Source organism: Ptychodera flava, chromosome 13, assembly GCF_041260155.1.
Source record: "Ptychodera flava strain L36383 chromosome 13, AS_Pfla_20210202, whole genome shotgun sequence".
In the NCBI taxonomy this organism is placed as follows: domain Eukaryota; kingdom Metazoa; phylum Hemichordata; class Enteropneusta; family Ptychoderidae; genus Ptychodera; species Ptychodera flava.
Window position 1 is genome coordinate 40126341 of NC_091940.1, and position 13594 is coordinate 40139934.

The 13594-nt window shown below is 37.1% G+C and overlaps 1 protein-coding gene across 4 annotated transcripts; it reads left to right on the forward strand.

Moving 5' to 3' along the window:
• The first annotated feature begins 844 nt into the window (after positions 1-844).
• Positions 845-13224, forward strand: LOC139148442 (uncharacterized). Of its 4 annotated transcripts, none has more exons than XM_070719902.1 (7): positions 845-1024; positions 3000-3074; positions 3498-5368; positions 6259-6425; positions 7172-7356; positions 9821-9927; positions 11224-13224. In XM_070719902.1, the coding sequence occupies exons 3-6, from the start codon at positions 4645-4647 to the stop codon at positions 9834-9836; spliced, it is 1092 nt and encodes a 363-aa protein (XP_070576003.1). In that variant the 5' UTR covers positions 845-1024; positions 3000-3074; positions 3498-4644; the 3' UTR covers positions 9837-9927; positions 11224-13224. The 4 variants fall into 4 exon arrangements, with proteins under 4 accessions (XP_070576003.1, XP_070575999.1, XP_070576001.1 ...); XM_070719898.1 differs by having other exon boundaries at positions 870-1024; positions 9821-9923; positions 11214-13224; XM_070719901.1 differs by having other exon boundaries at positions 874-1024; positions 9821-9923; positions 11214-13224.
• The last annotated feature ends 370 nt before the right edge of the window (positions 13225-13594 follow it).

The window sequence follows — 13594 nt, forward strand, 5'->3', positions numbered from 1 at the left end:
AGCGTTCATTCCTATGATGTTTTCGTGTTTTTGCGCGTTCTTGTTGGTTGAAGAATTAAAAAATTGTGAGAAAAAAAAGCGCGTCACCACATCATTTTTGCAGTGTGTCTAGGAGGAGAAACAAACTTTTTATTTGTCTTGGCCTAAGCAATGCAGCTATCCCCGCCAGATGCTAGAAACTACTGCTCGAAGACATAATCGCGTGTGCAACGTCTCGGGGCATCCATGTCGGCCTCGTATAGTGACGAGCGAGGTGCCCGAGATCCATTTCTATAGCCCATTGATTGGATAATCACTCGTGTTCCCACCTCGAATCGTGTTTTTCACACAGCACATCAAAAACGAAGATAGGCGAAGTGACCGGAGTCACGTGACTGCTCACCTGATTTTTAACTTATCAGCTGACATACATCCATTATATCACAGGAGGGGTGTCAGATACGGACGAAGATAAAGTTGGAACAAAGTCCAACCTAATATATCACGGACGAGATAACGCTGAGTACACTATGTATACACCTTAGTTATCATTTAACAGGTCGCCGCCATATGTTTGAAGCATTTTGCCATAAAACCCCTGGAACCATGGTCCAAATCGCCACAGAAAAGAAATAATATCCTTTGCTTTTGGACTTTGCCTGTTTTCGTATTTTCAGAGGTTTGTTTTCACTACATGCGCTTTTCTCGTAACTGACCTACAAAGTTTACAAATGTTATAAATAATTCAGGTGACTGGAGGTCAAAGTTGTACCGGTCAAGTGACTTGGGAATTTTATCATGTGATAAACGCATGATAAATACGTCATGAACAAGATTGGCCAATCAGATAACAGTACTGCATCAGCCCATCTGATTAGTATGCAGTTTCAGCTCTCACGAATTTCCATTCCCAATGCACGCATGAGATTCTCTTTTTTCGTTAGAAATATTAGGTAAATTTTGGGGCAGCGTCTTGTTCTACTGTGTTTATTCGATGCTCGATGCCTTCTCGCCATCGGTATGGAAACCGGACAGCTCCAAAAGAGTAAGTTTTTATACTTTTATAGAAGATGGGCTGTCAAAGAATGAGCGTTCGCGATCAGGAGCTGGCCTGGCCACGCTCGCGCTTGCCGACGAAATTCACGTGTGTCGCAAGCTTGCAGCCCGGGTCGCAAGTTGCCTGCTGGTTCATTCGCTTTCACTGATGAGTCGATTTTTTGCGGGCAGAATTGTTACTTGTACACCATCGTGCACCTAGCACCTCGCGTGAAACAGCCTTTAATATCATTGATTGGATACGTTTCCTCTCAATTATTTCAGTCTTCACGCAGCAAAACATGGAGATGTTGAAATTCGCGCAGTTACCAAAGACGTTGGTTGAAACCAAAGTGTGAAAGGGGTGGCCAGACTCACATCATCCCGTCTCCTGGGATGACGGCATGAGGTCCTTGAAGAACTGTTTATAAAACACTACACTAACTCATGGAGCTAGTTTATTATTGCCTTCAAAATTATGTCCCAAATTTACCGATCAAATCAGCTGCACACAAATTCTGAAGCATTTGCAATCCTGAGCCATCACAACCACATCGACGAAGTGTATAAATTCTACAGTTCAATGCTGCATGCTTGATCGTCAAAATTTCTGAACATCCCATACCTGGAATTTTTCAACAAAAATCCACCCTTGATCTTCAGAAATACACGAGAAAAATAAACCAGAAAACAGCCCTAGTAGACTAGAACATTGAGATTCTCTTGACGCATCAATGTAGTCTAGTGTTGTTGTCTGCACCATCGTACCTCCATTTACCAGTAAGTCAGTCTGGGGCGACATGATGACAAGAATGTACCATGATGACGCTTTTGTAAAAAAATTCATTTTCAATTGGGCATTTACATTGCTGTACATCTAAGAACGTTATTTACCAGATTTCAGAGGGTGCTTTCACGCAGCAGCTTTGGCAAAAAAGTACCCCAGCCTTTTTGTTTTTTTCATGGACCTAGATGATGAACAAAAATTTCCCCTTTTCCGTGATATTAGGAACACGCAGAGATACCCATTTTCCCTGAGAGTGCCACGTACCGGGCTGTAGTGGGAAAGACTATCGAATGCATTAGTTTCCCATAGGTGGTGACGTGTTTCATACTGAGTTTTCAGCTCAAACATATTTTTTTTTGCATTACGTTAACGAACGATGAAGTTAAACGCAAGGTTAAAGTTAAGTAGCCTTCCCACTTAGCCCTGCGTACGATGCTGTGTGTTCCGCTACAGCTAATCGCCCCGCTTAGCTGTAGCGGAACACACAGCATCGTACGCAGGGCTACCTTCCCACTGTGAAACAGGTTGCGTACTACTGTACAACTTGGATACTTTGTTGTCCTCTTGAAAGTGTTCAGTTAAAAAATTTGTGCTTTGTCCAATTTTTTAATGTACCATACCACACTCTCTGCTAGTGTGAGTTGAGTATAATAAAGATTGAAATCCAAATGGACGCGCATGACTTTTACCAGCACAAAATAAAGGTGGAACCAATGTTTGTTATTCTAATCACGCGAAGGAGTTAAAATTCACTCTGAGAAATATATCACAAAATACTAACTTTCTATTCAGTAGTTCTCGCGATTTTTATCAGATTATAGGGCATGATGTTTAACATCTATATATTACAGAGGTCACCCCTAAAAAGTTCTTTGCAAACTCCAAGTTTAAAATATGTAATCTATGTTGGTCTTGTTGCACAATAGCATGAAATAATGGTAGATAGATATGTCCATAGGGGAAAAATCTGCAAAAAACACAAATGAAATGAAGAAATGCAGTTTTTTGGTCTTTTGGGCAAAGTTCGCTGTGGTTTTGAAATCAGAATAGGATCCAAGTTTGCTGAAAATGTTTTTCTTCTTATGCAAGTGCAGCAGTGCATTTTATGTTGAGTTGAAAATTGTGTTTGTCTCTCCCATGGAGTAGTAAATATATCTCTGACTTATCTGACATTTTTGTTGTGTTTTTACTCTTTTAGAGCCAGCTGATCTTTTGTTATGTAAAACCTGTCTGAGATCTTGCCAAACCGTGAGGGAATTCCTGTTTCATAAATGTAAGTGCCCATGATGACCAATCCATCTCTGTCTGCATTGTACAATGTTATGTAATTTTACAAATGTGACAACTTGACACGAAAAAGTTAATTGCACTGAAAAAAATCTTATGCTTTTATTTGCACTGTCAAGTAATTGTTTAATAACTATAATAATTGTCCCTAAAGAGGTTACCGATGCAAACATTTTGTATGATTTTGAAACAAAACATTGGGTTCAAAGTGTCATTTTAATCACTTACATATTAAAGAATGTGTCTATCTGATCTAAACTTGAGAATCATGATTAAAGAATATTGTAGAAGATTATGTAAAGCATGGTGCATTTTGAAGGCTACAGGAAATGGTTAATGAATAATAGAGTTCATGTTATTTCTATATTATTGTAGTCTTCATTTAGTTATTTTTATTTTGTTGCTTTAGGTACCTGTGGAAAGTATCCTCAAAACTGTGACCTTTGTGACAAATCTATCAACTCCAAGATAGAACTGGAGGTTCATTATCAATGCTGGCATAATATTTTGCCAAGGAGTCAGAAAGATGGCCCGCATCGGTTTAGCACAAGCAGCAATACTCCAAAAGTACAATCCACCTTGGTACCTTCGGAAACACTTGGCAAGACCAAACCATATGCAAGGCAAAGTGACTCAATCAACACTACACTGAAACAGATACAAACTCAGACGGATTCAGACAGTAGTAAGGCAAGTACAGCTAAAAGACTAACAGCTGAACCACCAACCTCAATAGAAAATAAAAGTATTGAAAATGCAATCATTAAGCCAGGCTTGGATGCAAATCTTGATATTGTCGGAGCCCTGCACGGTGTAGCTGCAGCCCTGCAACCAATCACAGACTTAACATGTGGGAAGACTGAAACTAACCCTGAAACAACACGGATTATTGGGGTCTTGAAGAATGTGGCATCTGCTTTAAACCCTCTCCTGAAGGACAATCTGACTGTCAAGATCAAGGACAAGAAAACAGCAGAAGATAGAACAATCCAGGATGCAATAGAACAATTACATCATTTGTATGTGATGCTGGAAAAAGGTTTAAAGGAGATGATCAAAAATGGGAGAAATTCTGGGAAAGGAGAGTCTTGCTATGCTTGTACATCACTGACTGTTGTAATCAACGGTACCATGGAAATAATTGCTAAGCCAAAACAGACAGACATCGTTCATAAAATGAGGCTGCCAGTTCAGCAAAAAGTACAGAGGTGCATTGACACATCACAGCCCATTCCTCAACATCCTCAGAAGGTGTCTACAATACTGAAATACAGTGAAAAGACAGGGCTGACTGAACTGTCAAGCCAAAAAGTTGCCGGTGTTGCATCTCCATTCCATTTGCCTCCAGGAATGATGATGGTGAAGTGTCAAGATCCAGTGCCTGGAATGCTTCAACATGGAATACCATTGGTAAGGTTACCTGGATTTGTACAGTCTCTTCCAAGACCAGCCAGCGTTCCTTCCAAAAGCCACCATGGTAGTGTGGCTGTCGCTGCTAGTCAGATGACCAGTGGAACCAAACCATCATCCTTGCTGCCAGTTCTGTACAAAACCAAATGAATCAAACATCATCACCACAGTTGCTATTTGTGCCAAATACCATCAAAGTCACTACAACCGGGCAGACAATTCCAACAGCTTTTACATCATATAAACCTGGGGGTCAATTAGCTATAAACACCCAATCACATAGTGTTCAACCTTCACAACATAGGCCAGCATCTGGTAATTCTTGTGGAGCTGTTGCTGACAATCAACAAGCAAGAGTAGAAGATCCAATCAACATGTCAAAGTCCTCCAACAATACCACTACATTCCCATCATCAAGTCCCCAGCGACCTCTGACCCCAGAACATGCTAATTCTACCATTCCAAGTAGCCCTGGGAAACATGATGGAGCAGGGAAGATTCCAACACCACATGGGAAATCCTCAGGCAATGTTTCATTTGAAGATCAATTAGTAAGGATTGAAAATCTTGTTGAAGATTTATCAACAAAGAAGAGAAAAGCAGATAGTGAAACCACAGATTGTACCACAAATAAACAGCTGAAACTTGAGACAGAAAGTAATGACGGTGTTAAACAGAAATTGAACATCACAGCTGCTGACTTACCATTGGAGGAAGATACAGTGTCAATGTCTACAAAGCAGAATGAGTCTTTGATTCAGAAAAGTCATCTACAGAGCAGCAATGAAGAAGTGACATCCAATGGCATTTTAAAAGACATAGATGGTAATGTCAAAGCTAATGGAATGGAAAATGGTACAACATGCCAAGGTATATACATAAATTATGCCTTGTGTTAACACTATTTCTGTTGGTAAACTCTATACTTACATACCGGTACATAGCTATGGTAAGCTAAGGCATTGTCTGTAGTGCAACACACAAATTGTTTATGTGTTGCGAGAAATTCACTGAACACAACCTGACAGATAACAGGAATATGCAGAATAGATCAGCAATTGAACTCAGAAATTGAACTTTTCATTTACACTTCCAGTGTGTTGAGTTCCTTGGTATGCAATCATGACAAGTTCTTTTTTCAGTTTTTACATTACTTGTCATCACATTAAGGTAGCATGCGCCTCAAAAGTGAAATACTTAAACATTTGCTCAAACTTTCCTTGAGGAATCTTTCAACCATTCTCTTTCAAAATCAAGAATGAAAATTGGGGGTCACCGTGCAAATTTTGGTATGAGAGAAACAAATAACCCAAGATTAACCGATATTTAAAATTCAAAGTTGCCACCATACCTGTGTTAACTCTATGAAGAAAAAAAAGAATTTCAAATTTCGAAAAACTAAGCTGATTAAAAGTTTTCTTACACGTAGAGCTTTAAAATGAGCCCCCTCGAGAGGTAGATCAGAAAAGGATTGTAAAAGTTTTAGTCCAAATATCTATCCAATAGGCGCATTCTACCTTAATATTAACATTTTTACTGCTCTATGTAAACAAATATGGCCACAGTTGGGATTTAAATGTTCTTTTTGAGAGATTATGCATTCTTTATCAAATATGGCAATTTTTAAACATCATTGTGATGGTTCTCAATTTTTCAAATGCAAAGTGGGATAAAACCACATTAAGTATATTTGTGATAAGTCTTGCAGTTTCTGTGTTGAAGTACAGATTAATGCATAGTGATTTAATTTCTCTTCATAGGTAGCAACCCATGGCAGTCTCCTGAGCTGAAAGCGGATACTTCATGTACAGAGAAAGTTGATGACCCTTTAGTCTCCGTCATCGTTGACCAGCCTAGATGCAAGGGATGTGAAACTTTGTTTCCCTTCCTGTATCAACAATACCCAGACATCAAAAACGTCCATAAAGTAGGTTACAGGCAGAGTTTATAAAACAAAACACGGTCATTTTTGTGAGTTTTAGTTTTATCATGGAAGGATGAATAGAGTATTGTATCTTTGCAGTAAAAAGATAAAGCCTAGTACCGTACTCAGCATTACAAACTGAATTCCTTTACCAATCTAAAGTCAGAGATGAAGTCTATATGAGATTTTCAGTTATATGGTTTGTATTTTGAAAATATTGTAGCGTCATGTGAAAACCGAGTCCTCACAGTTCACATCTTTGTACATAAGACACTGACAGAATATAATAAAATACTGTTAAATGCAGCCAAAATTTCATTCTGGCAGGAATCCAAGTTTTCAGGCAGCAGTCACAAAGGCCGCTGTTCCCGTGTGTACCTTTTACAGCAGAGCAAGACAAAGAGACAATTGAACTCATGCAAATACAGTGTCTTTGAAGCAAAGTTTTCTCACATTACCCAGTGAAAACATGTCAGTATAGACAAAACCAATCTGACCAAATAAGATGTGCACATGGCATAACCTCTTTCTCTCAGTATACCAGTAGAGAGACAACCAATGGCTGTGAAGAATGGCAAAGGTGGACATGTTGACATTCATACATCTTATTTTAATATGATTGGAACTTGATTTGCCTTTATCATAGGTCTTGTTCTGATGCTGTGTTTTCATAACATTAGTTGTCTTCATAGCCCAGGACTTTCTAAACCCTAACAATAATGCCTCCCTTGTTAACTCCATTTTTTCAGACCATTCTGTCAGACTTGACACCACCGTACAAGTGCCCTGACTGCAAGTACCAGTGTATTGATGAAATGACCACAATGCATCATTATGCAGAGGATCATGGGGGTTTTCGGTGCCCACAGTGTAAGGTATCATGTGAAGATACGTCCAGTCTCAGACACCATGTGTCAGTGACCCATTTAATCAGGTAAGCCATCTCAGAATGAATGATAATGCTATCACCTAGACTTTATCATTTAGCTTAACTGGTAAACTTACTTCTGATAAAACCTATAGGAAGATCATAGAATAGTATGTCCAATTTTGAACAGAATTACACAATGTTTTTCCAGGGGGACTGGGGGATATCTTCTGATTACATGTAAGGAAAAGCAGAGATGGCTTATTATTTATGACATAAGCACTCCGAAATTATTATGCAAAATCAAATATTATTTTAAATTTTTGACAAAACTTCAAGAAATTCATTAACAGGAAAGGGGAAAGCGGCTCTCTATTACTACTGATATTATCACTGAAACCTCAAAATGATATTGTTACAAACCTGAGTAAAAACTGTATTGATACACAAAGGTGCAAAGAGATAAATTTGCTGTAATGCTATAATTGACAGCAACCATTGTCATTCATGATATGCTATATTTAGTAACAAACCTAAAATCACAATCAGTGATGATAACGAAGACAGACACAACTACAACAGTAAAGTTCTACATCTGAAATAGCTAGGAATATGAAAAGTGTTGTCATCTGCTTTTTTCAAGCATTCTGAGAGAGTCAAGTGATTCAAAAGGCAGTATTTTTTCATGGTGATGCTGTTCACACTACTTAAGAATTTTGGCACATTTAATATGACAGCCAACAATTTCAAAGTGACTTTGAAATTCTACTCCAGGATGTACGTTATGTTTGAGCAACCAGACCATTGGTTTTTGTAATTTGTAATTTGTAATTTTATTACTCCAAGTCAGTGCATCCATAAATGGATTTTAATGCATTGAATAAAATACATGCAAATATACAGAATAAAAATAAATAAATAACTCAATACAGAGTTTTAAAACTACACATCAAAAGGATAAGCATAAAAAGTTGGTGAGCACCGTATATTCAATTAAAACAAGCAGGAAGTTGACATGCGGATCGGTCAAGAATGGCTCAGAAAAGAATAAGCAGGCACAGTAAAGTAGTTTAAATTATAGTATTGGCAATGGTGGATGAACGATATTTGAATGAGCGACTGTGGGCTTTAGAAACATGATATTTACTTCTGGTGTTATACTGGTGAATTGTTGAATTTTTTGTGAGAAGGTCAGACAAGTTTATTGTTGATACATTTGTGAACTAGATTTTTCCAGTGTTGGTCGTGCCTTTCCTGGATAATTGGCCAGTTGAGTGAATTTCTGTAAGATGTAACATGGTCTGACTTTTTGAGTCCACACTGAATGCCAACAGCAAAATTAATTATGCGATGTAGATTGCTTAATTTGAGAGTAATATTACAGTTGGAAGAGACAGTGTCACAGTAGTCTAAAGGGAGAAACTGTGGCTGAGATAACATTCTTGTGAACCTTTTCTGGAATACATCGTCTGACACGGGCCAATTCGTCAGACAATAGCCACATGCTCGATGGAAGAAGGCAACATGGTTGGACCAGCTGAGTTCTTGGTCAAGTCTTAAACCTAAACCGGTGGCAGAAGGAGATTTTAAAGTATAAGTTACATTTTCAGGTGTAAATTTACCACTTCACATGACTGTTGAAGTCTGCCAGAAAATTCCAGTGCTGGCCACTTTGATAATGAATTTATGGGAAAAGGAATATATTGTGTACATTTTGTATCCGAAATATCTAAATGACCTTGCCCTGTTGTACATCATGAAATCTTGACAGTTTTGAAGTTGTAAGTTTTCACACCCTCTTCATCGGTGTAGTGGGTGTCACACACTAGTATCAAAACGATTTGGTGACGTGATTGTGTTGATAGTATTGTTGACAGTGAGATGAAAACCTTAAATTTCCACTCATTTGTCCCTTTCTAAAAACCTTGATGTTTTTTTGCCCCATATTTGAAGACCTGCCATTTTGTGCTATCACATAGGACTATTATTGTCCGGGGAATGACATCAGAACATGACATGCCCTCACCATCTGTCTCTGAATTTTATTCCCATAGTGCGCCCTCAACGGCATAATTTTAATTAGAGGTGCTAGCTCAGGCCTCAACTTTTTCTGTTCTTTTTAATGTTTAAGCTGCTTAACCCTTTCATAACCTTGGTTTGGCCCAAAACCATTGGTATCAATTGTAAGTGTGAATCTCTTTACAGGGAATTAGGGTGAATAGTTTGCATGTACAGGGGTATGTAAGTAAAGCACCTGATATGACCCAGACAAGTGTGTCTACGGTACTCAAGACTAAGAGAGATAATGATGACATCACTGATAACAATTGCTCATATTTATCGCATGTGCACACTTCCAAACAGAATACACAACATACAAAAATGCCAGCGAAGAGATCAAAATCAGTAAAACATCAATTGTTACCTCAGACACAAAGACAGTCATGCAGAGACCCACAGCTTATTATGTTGTTCTGTGATATTTCATCCCACACATTTGTAATTTATTGTTCTTATTTTTTGTTTCAAGGGCTACTGAAGTATAGGAGTTTCCTAGTTATCTTTTGACTGACTTTGTACATACATGTATCAAGTTAAAAGCAGTATTTTGATCTTCATTATAAAGGTTACAGGTAAGTAAATTCTCAAGCTCTTTCACTGTATTTTCACTTTTCAATTCAATGCAATACTAATGACAGCAGATCTCCATACAGATAGCCAGAGCTATTCAAAGTTACCTGAAATTGGTGGCAATTTGCATGAAATTACAAGAATTATCAGTGACATCAAGCTTTGCTGAGACTGATGGACACCATAACACTGTTTAACTCACATTTTGGTGCATAGATATTGAGGGATCAGATTTTAAAACATCAAATCATGTGTACATTCAACATCTGCTCTCATACAGCTGTTAAGTAAAAGCTTACCCACTGTCATTTAAATCAGGGTCCTTATGATTCTTGAATATCCTTGAAAGTCATTGAATTTTACAGCCATTGGGAAAGTCCTTGAGAAGTCGCTGACAATGAATGAAATTTGGGCGTAGAAAGTCCTGATAAATTGAACAGGCCACCCTTGATTTTCAAAAATCATGAAATAATCTGTCATAATATTATCAAAATGACATATAAATAATTTATAAAATGTTTTTAAATTTACTCCTGGAAAATGGTCTTTAGACCTTGAAAAACTCCTTTGAAATTGCTGAAAAGTTCTTGAAAGTCCTTGAAATATGTTAAGCGAATTTTAATTTCCTTCAAGTACTTATGATTCGAAAGGCTGTGTAGAAAGTAATGCATTGCTGTGAAGGAATATACTGTTTTTATAGAGGCTCCCAGTTTGTGCCCAGTTTGAAGTCACTGATAATAGTACCAATCTTCAGTAAACTGTCTGTAATATCAAGAAATTTTAAAACATCAGAGATATCAAATTGGCAAACTGTAATTTATTTCTGTTGTATGTGTTTGTATGCTTTCAAGGAGAAGGCATTAAAGAAATTACCGTATGATAAGTTGTGTACAGACCTGTGCATTACATATCCATATATGTATGTATGTATGTATGTATGTATGTATGTACAATTTAATTCACACACACACACACACACACACACACACATAGGCATATATATCATATATATATATATATATATATATATATATATATATATATATATATATATATATGTAACAGATATTACAAATGTCACATGCTTTGTGTATGAGTGTGTGTGTGTGCAGAAAGACAGACTTACATACATACACACTCATAAATAGGAGAACAAATGAAAAAAGATATGAATACATGACTCATAGAAATCTTAAAGCCTTCATCAGAAAATGCAAAACTCATTGATAAAGTAGTGAATTTGATTTCAAAGCCTATAATAATGTGCTTTTGTTTGTTTCTTTCATATTTAGATACTACCAGTACTCTAATTTGCAACGTTTTTCAATTGATGTTACCAATGGGTTGACAATAGAATATTCATCAAATGCTGTGTTGGACAGAAGTTGATCAGTGAATGGAGAGTGCAGAAGTCGTGAGGAAAACACTTCAGTAAATAACTGTCACTTGACCTGCAATGGATATTTGGACAATTTGAATTTTAGCTTTGAAAAGTGGCAAGATCTTCAACCCAACGTTTAGTGTTCTTTGTTTAGCAGTACTTACTTTTACATCTACATACTTTAACATAACCTGATAATGTGAGTGTTTGTGACAGGGAAAGTGCATCTAGATGATCAGTGGCCAATTAATGCAATGTAATGAAATGTGTACAGCAGTACTCAACTTTTCAATGTAAATAATATATTATTGTGTATAATTGCAACATTGTTAAGACACCATAAGCCGTGATTCCCTTTCTCTGTGCAGCCAACATTAACAACTTGCCAAGAGCCTGTATATGAGATATGACTCTGTATTTTATGTCAAGATATATGCAACTGTCCACTGAAACCAGGTCACTACCGTACATCATGTTAGATAGGTCGTACAAAGGTTTTAAAGATACCACTGCAATAAAATTCTCTAGCAATGAGTTCTGTGGCATGTTGTGTTAGCAAAGTACTTCATGTTGTGCTAGGCCTACAAAATCCACTCTGGCTGGAGTAAGTAAATTCTTTGTTTTCATCTGTACTTGCTGAGGTTTCAGAGTTTTCCAGAAAAAAAAACTTTTCTGGTAGAATGTTCCATTGTTAATGATATTCCATCACAAATTAAAGCCGTGACTTTATATAACGACAAAATACTTTCTCACTGCAGTCCTATGACTATCATTAGACCATAGTGTGATGAAACATTGTATCCTCCAGATGCATAAAGTTGACACAAATGAGAATGTTGTTTGAGAAAATGTCAAAAATGGTAAATTGATTTTTGAGTTAAGTTTGTGTGTGTTCAACCACTTACTCGCCTACCTTTTTTGGAATTTTGAGTGAATGCAAAACACAGGATTTACTTGCTCTGGCCTTAGGGGCCATGGATCATTAAAACACACGCACTGTAAATGCAACATCTGCACTAGGGAGGGAGGGGGTTTGGCTGTATTTCGATTACTGTGCCCAAAAATCAAACTACATGTTTTTATATCACAGTATCTCGCCACACATTTTTATGTATCGCAAAATATATTGCGCTAAGTTGTTTGGCATGTGCCAGGCCAGCCAGTGACATGCGGCACCAGTGCTACATCAGCATTCTTTAGACTTACATGTGGTTCAGTGCACATGTAAAATAACATAACAATCATTTTTTATACTTTTTCAATCCATTATATTTCGTTCTATTAGTTGCATCGTTGTAGAGTTGGCGCTAAACAAAGATTGATAGATTGATTTTAGAGGGGGTACAAAGATTGATTTTAAAGGGGTGGTAGCGTATGTGTGATTTCATATTGACGGATTGTAGGTATGCTGATATGCTGTTTGGAGTTAGACTTGGTTGGATTTTTCGTACTTTCGAACTTTCGTTAACAGGGGGTTGAGGCCGAATGCAATTACTTGCGTTTACTGTGCGCATGTTTTAATTATCCACGATCCCTTATCTCAACAGATTTTCTCTCCAACAGTCACAACCCCTGTCATGAAGATAACACATCTAAATACAAATTAGTAATTTCCAACCATTGTTTTGTATCAGTGAAATCCTTACAAGGAATTGCAAGACAGAGAGTTAATGTGCCATTGTTTACCAATTTACCATCATTTCAAACATTCCAAGTGTGATGTGATACTGATATCAGCCCTTTAATCGGCTTGAGTTTTCCCTACAATGTTACTTGACAGTGTCTGTAACCTTTATAATATATCCTTTGCATTCTCATGTTTCATATTGTTTTACATTCCAGTCAAGTTTATACTTAACATTCTATTTATATGTTGTTAATATTTTCCATTGTATTTTACAATAAATGTCACATTGAGCCAATATTCCTGCAATGGGCCTAGTTCTCTGATGGACAGACTGTCTTATCAGCTCAGATTTGCTGTATGTATGTGCATGGGGAGCTCTTAGGATTGTATGTATCTACCGGTATGTATGTATGTGTATGTGTGTGTGTGTGTGTGTGTGTATATATATATATATATATATATATATATATATATATATATATATATATATATATATATATCTCTGTGTGTGTGTATGTATGTATGTATGCCTCAGTGTTTGTATGTGCATGCGTTTATGTATATATCGTATGTATTATATGTGCATCTGACCACAGAAACGAATTATCACCTTCAAATATTTAGTATGATAATTGATTTGTCATGGGTTGAAGATTGGACTTTGT

Coding starts and splice junctions, on each gene's coding strand:
- LOC139148442 (XM_070719898.1), top strand. CDS start 1,000: ATGGAAACCGGACAGCTCCAAAAGA. Junction 1,025..2,999: donor AACCGGACAGCTCCAAAAGA/GTAAGTTTTTAT, acceptor TTACTCTTTTAG/AGCCAGCTGATCTTTTGTTA. Junction 3,075..3,497: donor GGAATTCCTGTTTCATAAAT/GTAAGTGCCCAT, acceptor TTGTTGCTTTAG/GTACCTGTGGAAAGTATCCT.